The following is a 14365-nucleotide window of genomic DNA, read 5'->3' as shown; positions in this document are numbered from 1 at the left end:
CTCATACAGCTATTACTTGTGAAACGTAAAATATATCAAACTAATGAACAAATTGCCGTACCTGTCATACTAAATCAAAAGAGAAGCACAGTGGGGCTTGAAAATATTATATTACATTAATAAAATGCAATATACATCACAGAAATATTGTACTTGCTTATGTATTTATTCAGAAAAATGCTCCAATATTTTATATCTCTGAGGGGTATGCTTTTATTTGTTTTTCCGAGCACAAGCAGCCATCTTGAACTTTAATCTAAATCAGGAGCTGCATTATAAAAACAAAAAGATTATGAATCTGTCCAGATGTCAGATGTTGCCATTTTTTTGTGGCCTTTTGCCTTTATTGATAGATGTCAGTGGAGAGAGACAGGAAACAATGAAGAGAGATTACAGGCAGTAATCTGGGATACTGTGGCATTTTTCTTTTGGAAAAAGGTAGAACATGTTTATGTGATAGTGTGCTAGTATACTTTGTTTGTGTACAAGTCCACATGTCCCTGCTGTCCCTAGTGACTTTTCAGTGTTTGCTCCCAAGCATCCCCTCCTCTCATCTATAGCTCTTCAGCTTATTAGTGACGAGAAGGTGGGTGGGCGGATCAGCCTCAACATGGCTGCTGTGTGCTCCTCTAAGCCACGTGGCTAATCTGTCAGTCTGTTTGCATGTGTAATGTGTGTGCAGCGTGATTAGAGGCAGATCAATGCAAGGGGACTGATCAGAGTCTTAGCAAGCATAATATAATAACTGTTTGTTCTAGGGTTATAGGGTTACAGCTCAGTCTTCAGACAGTGGAAAGGAGCCTGGCTCATGTTTAAACTATAGGCCCTCCATTATGTCACATTAGCTGTTCAGGGCTAAATAACTGCAGAATAAGTGCATCTAAGCTCTGACACTTTATTGTAGCCAGTAAAAGTGCCTGTAACGTGCAGAGAGAGTATATTATACATATTATTCAGCATCTGAGTAATTGTCTGGTCCATTGTTCTGTTATAAATGTACGCTTCCAGGAATTGCTCTATTAAAATGGAACTGGAAACGCAGTGTGTGACCACAGGTCCACTGGCCGGTCTGATTTCTCTAGGGGCTATTTTGTGGTTCCGTACTGGCGCTGCTACAATTAAATAAAGCAGTATAATGAAGTAAATCTCATTTAGCCGTGAGAGTCCACCAAGACAATCAGCAGTTGTCGCTGATTCGTGCTGCAGATATCGATTGTCTGTCCAACACTGTAGGAATAACAGATGGGAGCTCTGCTTAAGATGAGGCTTTCCTTAAACCACTTCACTATGCACTCTGCCTGCAAGCTCTCCTGATTTCAATGTGTGTATGCGTATGTGTGCCTGTGATAAAAAAATCCACCGTTAAAGCAGATTTATATCACATTCATAAAGCAGATTTATATCTCTGAGCAAGTCAGCGATTCAGTGTGGTAGTATTAATTTATGCTGATGCACCACAACACAATGCAGTAAGATACAATATACTACCATATAAAACACTATATGGTGCAAAACAATATGATATAATGTTATACACATTTATTGTTATACATATACTCTTTATCATAGGGTTGGGCCTGTATTGCTTTGGAGCTTTGTCTATTGATTTCAATTAAAGAAGCAAGCCTGATCTCAGATTCTAAACATTTCTCTCAGCCCATGGTCACCAAACTAAATACTAGACCCATTTGTTACAAGCCACACATCTTCTGACACTAAAATTGTATTTTTAGGACTAAACAAATCAGGGGGAAATTAAGTACGTTGGAGCTATGTCTACATTCTTGCAGAAGGATACAGGCAGCAGATAGTCAGCACACACTCCCTGCTGTTTATTCAAGAGAATATAGAGGAAACATGGCTGAAAGCTGAATTCTTTAAATCGATGTGCCAAAAAGGAAAAACCCTATAGCCAGTCTGTTTCTTTACATTGGGCATATTACCGCTTCTGAACTGTATGAAGAGCAGCAGTGGAAAAAGACACAGCTTTGTAAATCTGCCCGTTTGCTGGACTGCAGCCATGTGTAAAGTCTGTTTAAGGCAAAAATTTCTGCTTTCAGCACATATCTGAACACATTAAGGCAGCCGGCTGTTTAGGCACGGTGGGTCAGTAAATGGATGGACCCATGAGCAGCAGGTGATGATAGCAGTTGATTGTTGGCCTCTTAGAGGCTGCAAGCTCATCTATCAGCCCAGTGCTCTCTTCACATGGTAATGCCCTGACAGAGTGTGTAATGCAGGTATGGGGCAGTTTTTCTGTCTGACTAAAGGTTCTATTTTCACCCTTCTGTGCGTGTTTATTAGCAACATATTGGCCTTTCAGGCCTGGATCTGATTGATTTTGCATGGTTTGCTGTGTTATCTTTGTCGTTAGAGGTGGGGGTGAGTGGTGCTGCTCCGCCTACAGGGACCAGAGGCTTTCAGAGCAGGGGCAGTTGCCGGGGGAAACCAGGGTGATGTTACTAAACCACGTTTTCCAAAGAATGAGAACAGATAAATATAAAATAAATCTGACTGGAAATAAATACAACATTAACAAAATGCCCAGAAAACTAATGACAATAGGAATCCCTCACATCATTCAACAGACAGTATATTTATATCAATAATTTTTAATGAATGATTTGACCACACAAAGCATTATCGTTAAAAAAAAAATAATATTTGTATTAAAAAAACAGATTTTTTTTTTATAATGTCTGCATTGGCTTGCAATCAGTTATTAAGCAATTAAGTTTGTTATTATATAAACATATATATTGTATATGTTTATTGTCTTCTAAATCTTTTAGTGCTTTTTTGCCCAAAGCTCACTAAAGACAGACAAGAGACAGACGAGCACTGTGTATTTAGGCAGTAGTAGTTGCCTGTAGATTATTTTACATTCATCGACTTTTTAATAATTTCCTAAATTATTATAATTAAATTCCAAAATCACCATCCTTTTTTAACCTGTTAATTGAAATATCAGATCAGATATCTGGTGCTAGTCACCAAGAAACTGTGCTAAGGTGCTTTTAGGGGGCATCTTTAATTAACAGAGATCAGTGACGACAGACAGGAAGCAATGAGGAGAGAAGAGAGTTGACATGCAGTAAAAGATTGGTTGGAATACAACCTTAGCTGCTGCGACAGTGAGAAATGTAGCCTATATGTTTACGGGGATGTATATGTATGTATAGCTATGTAAACCTTTAGCCTTCTAGTTCCAATTCTATAGATACCTATGTGTTAGTCCCAGGTTAAGAGTACAAAAAAGCACCTAAATCTCTTACCTTTAGCTAAAATACAAGAGTGTGAGTCTGCTGATAACATCATTACTTCATGTGGAAATCATCTGATCCAGCTGTGTTTTCAGAAATATTGGCATTGAACAACCATAATTGAAGGGTTGGGTTTATACACCAGACACTATTGGAAGAACTCCATCTTGCAGGAAAGGTGTGGAATTTGAACAGCACTGCCCATTTTTTGTACCTCTTTCCAATGTCTTATAGTTTGTTGTCGTAAATGACCCAGCCCCTTCATTTAATTTAAATTCATGACATATTATACTCCATGCTCTCTGGCTGCGTTGGTGGGGCTGATAGAGAAGAGCAAAGTTGGCCTCTGGCTTTGCTCCTAGACTGAGTTTATCTAGCAACACCCAGCTGTCACTATGAGACACACACACACATATAGCCTCAGCAGTGTGTGTCTTTTATCTGTGCGTGTGATGAGCCTATCACAACTCTGCCATGGCCAGGCCTCCACACTGTGTCACTGGATTCTGGGCTTGGCTTTCATGCCTCAAGTTGGAGCTTGAAATGTGGACCCATACTCAGTTGCATCATTTAAATTATGTAGTATTTGGTTGTAAATACTAAATCATTTGTTTAGCTTCGAAGTCATGATTTTTTTGGTGTTTTTCCTGTGAAATGTCTGAGCAGTGAAGTCACTCCAGTCAGTCCTCCCAAGCCCTGAGGCAGTTCTAACCCTTCAGACTGTTTCATTAGTGTGGGAGTCAGCAGAGAGCTCGACTGTCCCTTTGTGGCCTTAGGATCTGATTTTAGAGGGTTTTACTCCGACGTGACTAAAAACCTGAGGAAAACACTGAGCTTCTTGTCAATTCTGAGGCATGCTGGTAGCTTCGCTTCAAACTCCAATCTTTTATTCGTTTTATTTATGGCTTTGTTCTGGTTTCTTTCCTTGTATATTTCAACCCCAGCTTCCTCTGTCTGTATTATCCTGGGGACATGTGTATGTGCATGTGTGTGTACAGTACAGTGGGGATCAGTTTCTTTCAGCAAGGATATTGATCAGATGCCAGTAAGGCAAGCAGCGCTTGTGTGACACAGCTAGCTTTTTGGGACTTGCATTAATTACCAGTCTCAAAGTGTACACTTCATTCAAAACAACACACTCACATTCTACTTTTGTAAAACAAGTTTCCCAAATGACAAAGCCAGACCTATGTTACCATCCATGTTTCACTTTGTGTCTGTAAATAAGAGGTTAAACTGGGAACCTTCCAGTGCTGCCCAGCAACATCTCATCTGAAATGCCTGTGCTTAGTTCTGCCCCAATTCCCTCTGTGTCATGTATGGAGTCTGGGAATGGGGGTGTTAAATCAGCCAGGCTCTAACATCATGTAGCTGCATGAGCGTTTTTGAACAGGACTACGGGAAATGCATGAGCATTTACTGCAAGCTGGAAGAGACCATCAGGCAGAAAGGATGATGTTCAGTCCCCAAACTCAACAGCTGTTTTTACTGAGAGCGTCCAAAATGATGAAGAGACAAGCTGGAATCTTCAAGGCTAATTATACACCTAATGTAAGAGGGATTAGACAGCTAGTCCTCACTAAGACATGGAGGACCCCTGGGCAAGCCACCCAAGGATATTTTGAGACTCATAAGGCCTCATTTTACTTCATTTTTTATGTCCAAGAGAACAAATCCATCTGTGATTGTTTAACTATCAATTCCACCATGTTCTACCCATCTTTCTCTAAAGTCTAGCTCCTCATAAATATCATTCATGTTAATTACATAACACCGAAATTTTAATTTGTCTGAATCCAGATGCTGAAAAAACAAACGTATAACCATGCTTACCCAGAGGAAGAGACAGGGTGTGTAACAGCAGGCTTAAAAATGACGACAACAGTGATTACACCACTACCTTTCTTCAAGTTAATTATTAACCCAGGGCATCCTGAGAGATTGCAAATAAAAGGCACAGCTGCTGGACACTGTGTACGGAGTTCTTTATTAGATCCAGGAAACCCGGGAACACAGTTCAGGTAAAGGTAAAAAATCCAAACGCAAACAAGAGAGGGCTCAGGTCACGGCACACTGCCAGCAGGGAAAAATACAGAGACAGGGTAACACCCAGACGGTTCACAAAAACTGGCAACGAGTCTCAAAGGTTAAACTAAGAATTTTCTCAGATGTTTCTCAAAACTAGTACAAAGGCACAAAGTCTAAACTAGGAACAGGTTGCTGCTTTTAAGCTGGTAGATCCAGTAACACACAAGGTGGCAGGGTGACAAACTGACAGACATGGTTACACACAAGGATTCTGACAAAGCGACCAGACAAGAACAAAGGGGAGCACAGGATTTAAGTAGACAAGAGGAAAACAAGACACAGGTGAGACACATTAGGGCGGGGCAGGCAATCCTAAAGGAGGGAAAACACAAGGAAGTCAAGCTCAAAGGTACATAAGGGTAAAAATAAGGACAGGACTTTCAAAGTAAACCAGGAAGCACAAGACACAACTACGACACAGCATAGACAGACGCCACAAGGACACCAAGATACAATAGGAACTCAACAAAAACCAAGAGAAACAAAAACACCAACCCTACAGCTACAAGGAAAAATAATAATAAAAATGCACTTTACCTCGAAGCAGCCACATCAGTTTCAGCAGGCAGTGATGGTCATTTTCTCCTGTTGAGGAAGGAAAGCATAATCAGTGATTGATTATAGCGTATTAGCTGCATTTAATTAACATCAACTCGATAACTTGTCTGCCAAATGAGCTCTCCGCAAGCTGGTGTCTGCATTTGGCCCAAGGTCGTTTGTGGGGGGAGAAAGAAAACACTGCTCTGCACCAATGTGTCAGATGTATTCAATCAGCCTTTTCTATCTTCTTCTGATCATCTCACTCCCAGGTTGTAGTCTGTGATAGTGAAATAAAACTGCTGCATCTGTGCTTCCTCTGCCAAAAAAAGAAAAACAACGTTACAGATGGAAGCCACATCTTTTGAGTTTTAATTATTTATCACCTTTCACATGCTGACAGCCGAATATAATTAGACCTGATAAGGGATATAATAAGATTCTAAATTTGTTATAGTGCAAGCAAATCATGTACCAATGTATATTATCACTGAGGCAATTTATCACCACAGATTCTGATGCAAGATTTTTTTGATTCAAATCATTTATCAAGGAAAAATGCCATTTGGGTTTAGCTAAAGAAGCTTTTGGACAAGACCCAAACTGCAGTCTCCATCTCCACCCCGTTGCCACCACCACCCCCACCACCCCCACTCCTCTCTCTTTCTCTCTGCCTCCCCCAGCTGAGCTGGAAGAAGCCATTCTGGATGCACTGACTTGTTGTTAATGTGCCAACTGTGACGAGCTGACATTTGCCATCAACAGCTTTGTTCTGCATGAGCGTGCTGCGTCTGCTCGAATCACGCTGCCGACAAAGTTGCGATGATTTCCTGGCGAAGTACAGCCGCAGCACCGTGCACCTTCCAACACCATCGCTAAAAGTCTTTATACCTCTGTGAAGATGGGCTATGGTTGGCAGGAAGAGGGACATCCCTGCAGAAAGCTGGTCATGCATTACTGCTGTAAATCCTGTCTTCAGCTTTTAGGATTTACAAACTATGTGCCCAGGTCCATCATTCTTTTTCCTCTCATGTTCATCTAAATGCTAGTCAGGTTTTACATGATTGTTTCCTAACTTTGCGTTCTTTGTAAGCAGCTCTACAAATAGAAATAGCAGGTTGCTGTGACCTTTCTCACCACTTCCCCAGGTGACACTGCTGGTTGTACAACTTGTGGAAAGCGCTGCCAGGGTGCTGGTGTGAACAGATGTCAAAAACTCTCAGAAGGGATGCCAGTTTAAAAAGGGAACAAGAATTTGGGAATATCATGTGTTACAATGCATGCAGGGTAATCACTTAGCTATATTTTGACATGCCTGTTGTATGGCAAGAGAGCTGTAAAAACTATTTCCTTTTAATAAGTGAGCTTTTTACATCAGAAGCATTATACTACATATGGTACAAACCTGGCATACATAGTGTGATGTGTCTTTTTGAGGTGAATAAATAAAAATATACTTTTAAGTAGAACAAATCTGCTGGTAGATTTAGGCAGCCCCGTCGCTGAGAAGCACCTAGAAGGAAAAAAAAATCAATTTCCCAACTTGAAAACAAATTGCCGTAGTAGTAAATTGATTTTTTCCCTCACCCTTACTGTGAACTGTCTACTTTAGACACCAACCACTCACATACGCATTATACAGCTGATTAATGGTTGTCTCCACTCAGTCTGATGTCTGTCTCTCTTTCTGTCTTCATGTTCTGTAGTGAGCTTCATGGACTGCAGTCAGGGGAAAGTGTGGTTCAAGGTTGGAGATTCACCCGATTTCAGCATGAGCGAAGAAGGTGCGGTCTACACTTTGCGGCACCTAAGCCTGAAGGGAAAGGAGAAGACAGTAGTGGTGGTGTACGCCCAAGACGTGCAATCTAAACAGATCTGGAAAGCTAGACTGCACCTACGCCTCCACCCTAATGGACACGAACAGGTACTTTTTCATCACCCCATCTATTTTGCTAAGAGACATAATGAGTATAACATAAATTTCCACAGCACTAATTCTACAAGAACAGTCATGTCAGAGTTAGCCTGCTCACAGAAAGCTGTTTTCAGTCACTAATGATTTCAAACCTGTTCAACTGTTTTAATTGCACTCCTGCAATTAAAACAGTTGAACAGTCCTGAATGCATCAAGTGATACACACTTCTCTTCCTATCTAACCTCAAAATTGTCATCAAAATGGTACATCTTATTTCAAAAGTCACAGAAAGTGGTTGCACCAATAAGATTCTGTGAAAACCAAAATATTCTGCAGTCCTCAACAGTACTAGGAGGGCATGACTGATGTCATGTGACAAAATATTCTTCAACTATTTGGCTGATCTACAGACTTTCTGTAGATCTCTGTAGGACTAGAAGTTTATGTACGGTGAAAGTACTTTTTTCAATTTAAATTTTATTGAGTGATTTATGTCTATTTCTCTCTACTTCTAACATGAGTCCAAAGAAGTGCTTTACACTGCAGTGAAGATCAAACCCTCTGTGCCAAAAGTGAAAAATGCCCAAACTGCCAAGGGGTTCACAGGGATTATTAAAAATAAAATTAACACATGAAATCCATCATGAACACTATTCTTAGTTATTATTAGCTGCAGTAATCTGCCCATTAATGCCATCATTAGCTTGGTTAATAGGCTCATAACTGGTTAAAATCATACGGCATTATAAAATTGTAGTCACCGTCAGATGTATTTGAATAATCATGAATGCATTAACACTCAGAAAACCTAACTGTAATAACACATACATTGCCTGCATGTGAGAGATCAAGCTTAAAAGAGGGGGGGGGGGGTAGATGTGATTTCCACCCCGCTACACCCCCCCCCCCTGCTTGAATATGAACAGATATAAAATCACAGCTTTTCCAGCCAACAGGCGTTTGAGGTTGGCCAAGTGTTGATTGCAGAGACAAAGCGAGTCAAACAGCCATCTGTTAGTTTGTTTCATGTACATCAGCGATAATAAGGCCCTCTGCATGTATCTAGACAAGGCAGTGGCTTTGATTGGCTGTTCTTCTAAACAGAGCCCAGAAATAGCTGGCTACCATATGCTTTAGCTGCTATCAGCATTGCTCGCTGCAGTCGGTAAGGAGGAGGATCACAGAGAGTGAAAAAAGCTGTCGACAGTCCTTCATAAGAAACTCGTGAGCAACGGCCATGGCAGTTAACAGCCAGTCATTTGCCAGGGGAGCAGTGTCAGCACTGAGCCCTTCAACTGAGAGGCAGGAGCAAGGGTTGTTATCAAATGAAACAGAACAGTGAGACAAACAGGCGTCACATTTACAGCCCAGCGAGCTTCCAATGTCAGTGTAATCTACCTCAGCTGTATAAACCGCTGAGTCCTCAACATCTGAAGGTTGTGGAAAATATGTTGATGAATATTTTAGTGCTATTTGATGAGAATCAGAATAAAATCATGCAGTTAAGGCAGGTATCAGATAAGTCAGGTATGATAATCAGGGATGGTCTACATACCTAGAAGTAAACAAACAACTTTGTAAGCAAACTATTAAAGGTAGGGTAGGTAACTCAGTGAGAGTCAGCCAGATTTCGAAAGTAAACACACGCGGCTTTCTCACGGAGCTCACCCCGAAGCCATGCCTCTAATCACATAGACGCACATTACATGGAGACGAGCTGCGGTCTGTGACTTCGGCCATCATGCACGTACCTCTCTGGTGCGCACAGAGCAGGAAGAGAGTGACAACCAGCCAATACTCCGCACTGGGTCCACCCGGAGGATTGATTGATGTTTTTAGTGTTTTATAGCTTCCACAGATGATTCATATTCTGCATTTTAATGCGAAACTGCCAAACTAATTGATTGCTATCGGATTGTAAAGGGAAGTTACACTAATTTAACAAAAAGTGCATCAGAATGAAATCTCCTACCCTACGTTTAAAATTTATAAATGTTGGTGACAGTCACAGTCACGATCAGGTTATGTAGCCTAGGAAGAAAAAGGGCTAGCAAACCTGCTAGCTGCCTGGTGTGATGTTTATTTACCTCATTTTACTATCAAACTTATTACCCCTGATGTAAAGCAAGTTTGGAAGCTAGCCATTGGACGAGCAGTCCAACTATGTAGTTGTTATTAACTTGTGATTCTATTTAGTGGTTCCATTAGCGATGTCTGCTTCTTTTAGTATTGGCTTTTCAGGTCACTAAAACTGAGTGTAAAACTGTGCCCAAATCACAGCTAAACTTCACTCATCTCAAGTCTGATTATTATAGTGAACATGAAGTGTGATATGAGGAAAGTTATGAGAGAGCTAGCTTTAACTTTCTACCACTGTATTGTCACTATATAAGGAGCTGTCTGACACTGTTTTATTTTCTCATATAGTTGATGGTATAGTTGATATCACAGCCTAATGATAAGTCATTTGTCATGTATTGATCGGTCCTATTATGCTATAGTTGCATGTCATGCTGATCAAATTACACAAAGCGTGGGAACAAATCACTCTGATGTGGGTACAAATACCCAGAAATGTGGGAACAAATTACTCAAAACCTGAACTAATTTCTCAAATGGTTACACATGTTTTTTTCTCTCTCTCTCTCTTTGAAATCCTTGTGACTGTAAACATAAATCTTGTGAAGTGGAAACTAGCTGTTAATGGAAATTTTATGATCACAACAACAATAATGTCAGTCTAATTAATGCTGGATCAGTTTAACTGGAGAATATGACAAGCTAGCCAACACAGAACATAAAGAGAATACAGCTGGTTAGTGTTAATGTAGCGATAATGTAGCTAGTTTTGTTTGATGAAAACAAACCTGATTGTACATTAAGAATTAAGTTATTACTTAAGTGAGAATAATTAAGTAAATAATGAAGTAAACATTTAAGGCTGTTGATTGTTGTAAATGTACAATAAGCATATAAGAAAACAGTGTCTTAAACAGTTTTATTATAATTAACCTGCATTTTGTTCCTTGGATATTTTGAAACATGAATATAAGGATATAACAATGGTATTATATACAACAACAACAACAAGTGCATTTCCAGTAGGCGCTATTCTCATAAGTATAATTTAGTTGAATTAAGACTTAATGACAATCCTCATTTCTCTCTCCAAGGTCAGGGACTGAACTCCTGTTGAGCAGCAGGTGAATTGTGGGAGGGCAAATGAAAAGCTCTTCTTTTTTTCCTTTTCATCCCCTCTGGAGCCTGCAGTGTTGTTGCTCAGCGCCCAGTCATGCAGATCTGTGGTTGCAGAGGACACTCTCTCACACACACACACACACACGCATGCACGTACGCACCCACACATGGTGACAGGTGGTGGTCATTTATCAGGCAGACTATAATGAGAGCATTAATCCAAGCCACTGGAATGAGGTCAGAAATACCCTGAGTCACCAAGCCCTCCCAGCACTCAGCTGTGCTTTGTGTGTGTGTGTTGTGTTGTTTGTGTGTGTCTTGTAATGATGTACACAATGCTTGTTTACTGTCTCTGCAGGTAAAGCCCAGTGGTGCGACACTGACTCAGCAGGTACCAGAGATCTTGTTTCCATGGCACAGCGTGGTTGTCAGGGGTGATGGCACTCTAAGGCGCCTGAAGAGGGACTGGGTCATTCCGCCTATCAACGTCCCCGAGAACTCACGAGGACAATTCCCTGAAGACCTAGTCAGAGTAAGACACACACACACACACACACACACTCATAAGACAGTGTGTCTTACAGTAGCTGTAAGGACTTTTTCTCTGGGAGGACTAGCCTTTAAGCAAGAAAGCAAGAGAATTGCAGTGTTCTTCCTAACAAAGACAAGAATGTAAAAAAGTTCAATCAAAATAAACAGATATGATTTACATAGACTGCAACAACAACAAAAAAACACCAAGGTAGACCTGATGCAGTCAGAAAAGAAGCTACACTAGGACATAAAGGATGACAGCAGATCCATCCTTGCACCTTATGTGGACCGCATTATACAGCATATCACAGAAATGTATTCAGTGCTGATTTTACTGGCATGTTTGCTTTATTGGATTTCATATATACAAGATCATCTGTGCTCTGTTTACACCCCGCTTTCAGAGAGAGAGATTTTTTTTCCTGCAAATCTGACCCTTCCAAAGAGTGTGACCTTCTGTCAATGAGCAGAATACAGAGTAAACTTTCTGTGTGCCTGCTCATAATATTTGCCCTTTTAATGCTTTTTTTCAGCATCTCAAGCTTTCTGCTTCAAGCTCTGGGTGCATTCCTATAAATAAAAAAGAGCATTTGGAGAAATATAAAGAACCTAAAACTGCCTTTCTGTTTTTTTCATGTGCAGCAAATTAAACAACATTAAACTAAGAACTGTATTTAGGATGAACTGTCCCATAACGACAACTCAATTTTCATTTAGAAAAATATATACCTGAATATTTTAGAGCACAGTGATGATAAATACAAATGTATTTAATATTTTCTTCATCACTTCATCCAGATAGAGTCTCATACAATTCAGGTAGGCGCTCTGGACCAGTGTGACTTTGCAGCATAGGTTGCCGTGGTGATCAGACCACTTAAAAGAGAACTACCTTTGTGACACTGAAAACTCTGACTTTAGGTTTCATGCATACCTCACTTACTCTTCATAGTACCAACACAGATGAGACAAAGGTCCTGATTTAGAGATGTTGTGGTTCAAGGTCACAGTTTTAACCCTTTATATTACTTTCGCTTGGTTGTCATTTCACGTTTTACTCAGCTATCTTTGTACATGTGACCACCATGGTCAGGTTGCTTCTGTAAGCATAACAATTAACATCAATGTTCACTACTCATGTGCCCCAATCAAGTTTTTAAAGCTGGGAAAGTGTAAAACTTCAAAAAAGGATATATAGTACATAATAGTACAATTAAGCGCACACTTCAATGAGCACATTGAGTTCCGCCTTCAGAGTGCTGCCTTTGTGTCACCTCCACGCTTTGATAATATGGACAACGTGCGGGATATTATTGGTGCACCACACTTTATTTTGACTTCCACTCAAATCACATTTTCTGTATATAGCAGCAGCCTCTGGCTCTTGCCGAGTGTTGCCTGTGCATTGCTAAAATTGTCCTGACACACGAGACACATCCAGGTCAAACTCCAAAAGTTAAGCTTCACTTGTATTTTATTATATTCTTACCTCTAAACAGGCAGGCACGTCTACTATGAGCAAATGTTTTCCAAAACACTCTGACAGCAGCAGAAGAGCACAATGAAGGAACAAATGTCAGTTGTGTTTAGACACCTTTATTGTTTGTTTATATATTGTACTATTTACTGGTCAATATATGAATTGTTACAGCTCCATCTTTTCTATAAACTCCTATGCTTACTTATTTTTCCTCCTCTCTGTGCTGCAGATCCGTTCAGACCGAGATAAGAGCCGGATGTTGCGTTACAGTGTGACAGGCCCCGGCGCTGACCAGCCTCCAACTGGCATCTTCATCATCAACCCCATCTCAGGCCAGCTGTCGGTCACCAAGCCTCTGGACAGAGAACACATCTCCAACTTCCATGTAAGACTCAGTGAATGCCCCTGTATTGCTGCAGCTGTTTATTCTTTAGGGTGTGTTGTTGTTGCCCACTCTTCTCACTTTATGTGCACCTTAAAGACATATGTTTTTCAATCACAGGCAGTGACATCATGAATCAATATCTCTCAGTTCAATATGTGGCACATCTATTGATCTTCTTGTCTTTGTTGTTGGTTACTCAAAAACCAGACGTCAATAACAAGCTGCTGCAAAAAGAAAAAAAACAGATCTGTTTTTAGCTGATCTGCAATATCTGTTTTGTAGCAGACGCCTGTGGGTACTTGCACATATTGATTGTAGTTTTGTTAATTTTTTGTGCAATCAAGATTCAAAGAAACTCATTATCTTTTTTAACAAAGTGTGGCTTGCATTCTCTCTACATGTAGACATAAATGCACATAGAGGTGTAGGCCTTCAAATTTGCAGCCTTTGGTGTCTACAGCTGTCTCGCTGAAAGTATAAAAATGGCTTAACCAAATGGTGTTAAGCTCTGCTCCAAAGTTATTAGGAGCTGCTGTTTCCAAGAACCTAATCTCACATCACATCCTAAAACATCTGGTCTGATCCTGAAGAAGAGTAAGGAGATAGTGACTAAAAGGTAGAACTTTTAAGAGAGACAATGTTCTTGTCTTGCAAAGTTTATTAGACACACATGAGCATCATCTGCACAGAATGAACACTGATGTATTACAGAGATACAGATCCTTTTAAGACTTACATTCATAAGGTTTCTTTCATTCATTCATTCATTCTGTGTCCGTTCCATGTATTCATGTCTGAACTTTAACTATCAACTCCTACAACACAAGTATACATTTCCTTACAGTACTTATTAACTTATCGCACAGATCATCTTGCACTCTTCATGATTTAACAGCTGCTCAGTTTAAGACAAAACAAATCTATCAATATTTAGTACTTAATATGACTAAAATTAATAATATAA

General features: G+C 40.2%; 1 protein-coding gene across 1 annotated transcript in view; it reads left to right on the top strand.

The window, feature by feature from the left end:
• The window catches only part of LOC114434904 (cadherin-2-like), a 63559-nt gene that overhangs the window by 21824 nt on the left and 27370 nt on the right, over window positions 1-14365 (top strand). The window contains exons 3-5 of the mRNA XM_028404357.1: window positions 7595-7812; window positions 11361-11534; window positions 13246-13401. Of these exons, the coding sequence (XP_028260158.1) occupies window positions 7595-7812; window positions 11361-11534; window positions 13246-13401 (548 nt within the window). The remainder of the gene's footprint in view (window positions 1-7594; window positions 7813-11360; window positions 11535-13245; window positions 13402-14365) is intronic.

This window comes from Parambassis ranga, chromosome 4, assembly GCF_900634625.1.
Source record: "Parambassis ranga chromosome 4, fParRan2.1, whole genome shotgun sequence".
Lineage (NCBI taxonomy): Eukaryota > Metazoa > Chordata > Actinopteri > Ambassidae > Parambassis > Parambassis ranga.
The sequence above is the reverse complement of the archived record's forward strand: the minus strand, read 5'-3'. Positions and strand labels throughout refer to the sequence as shown.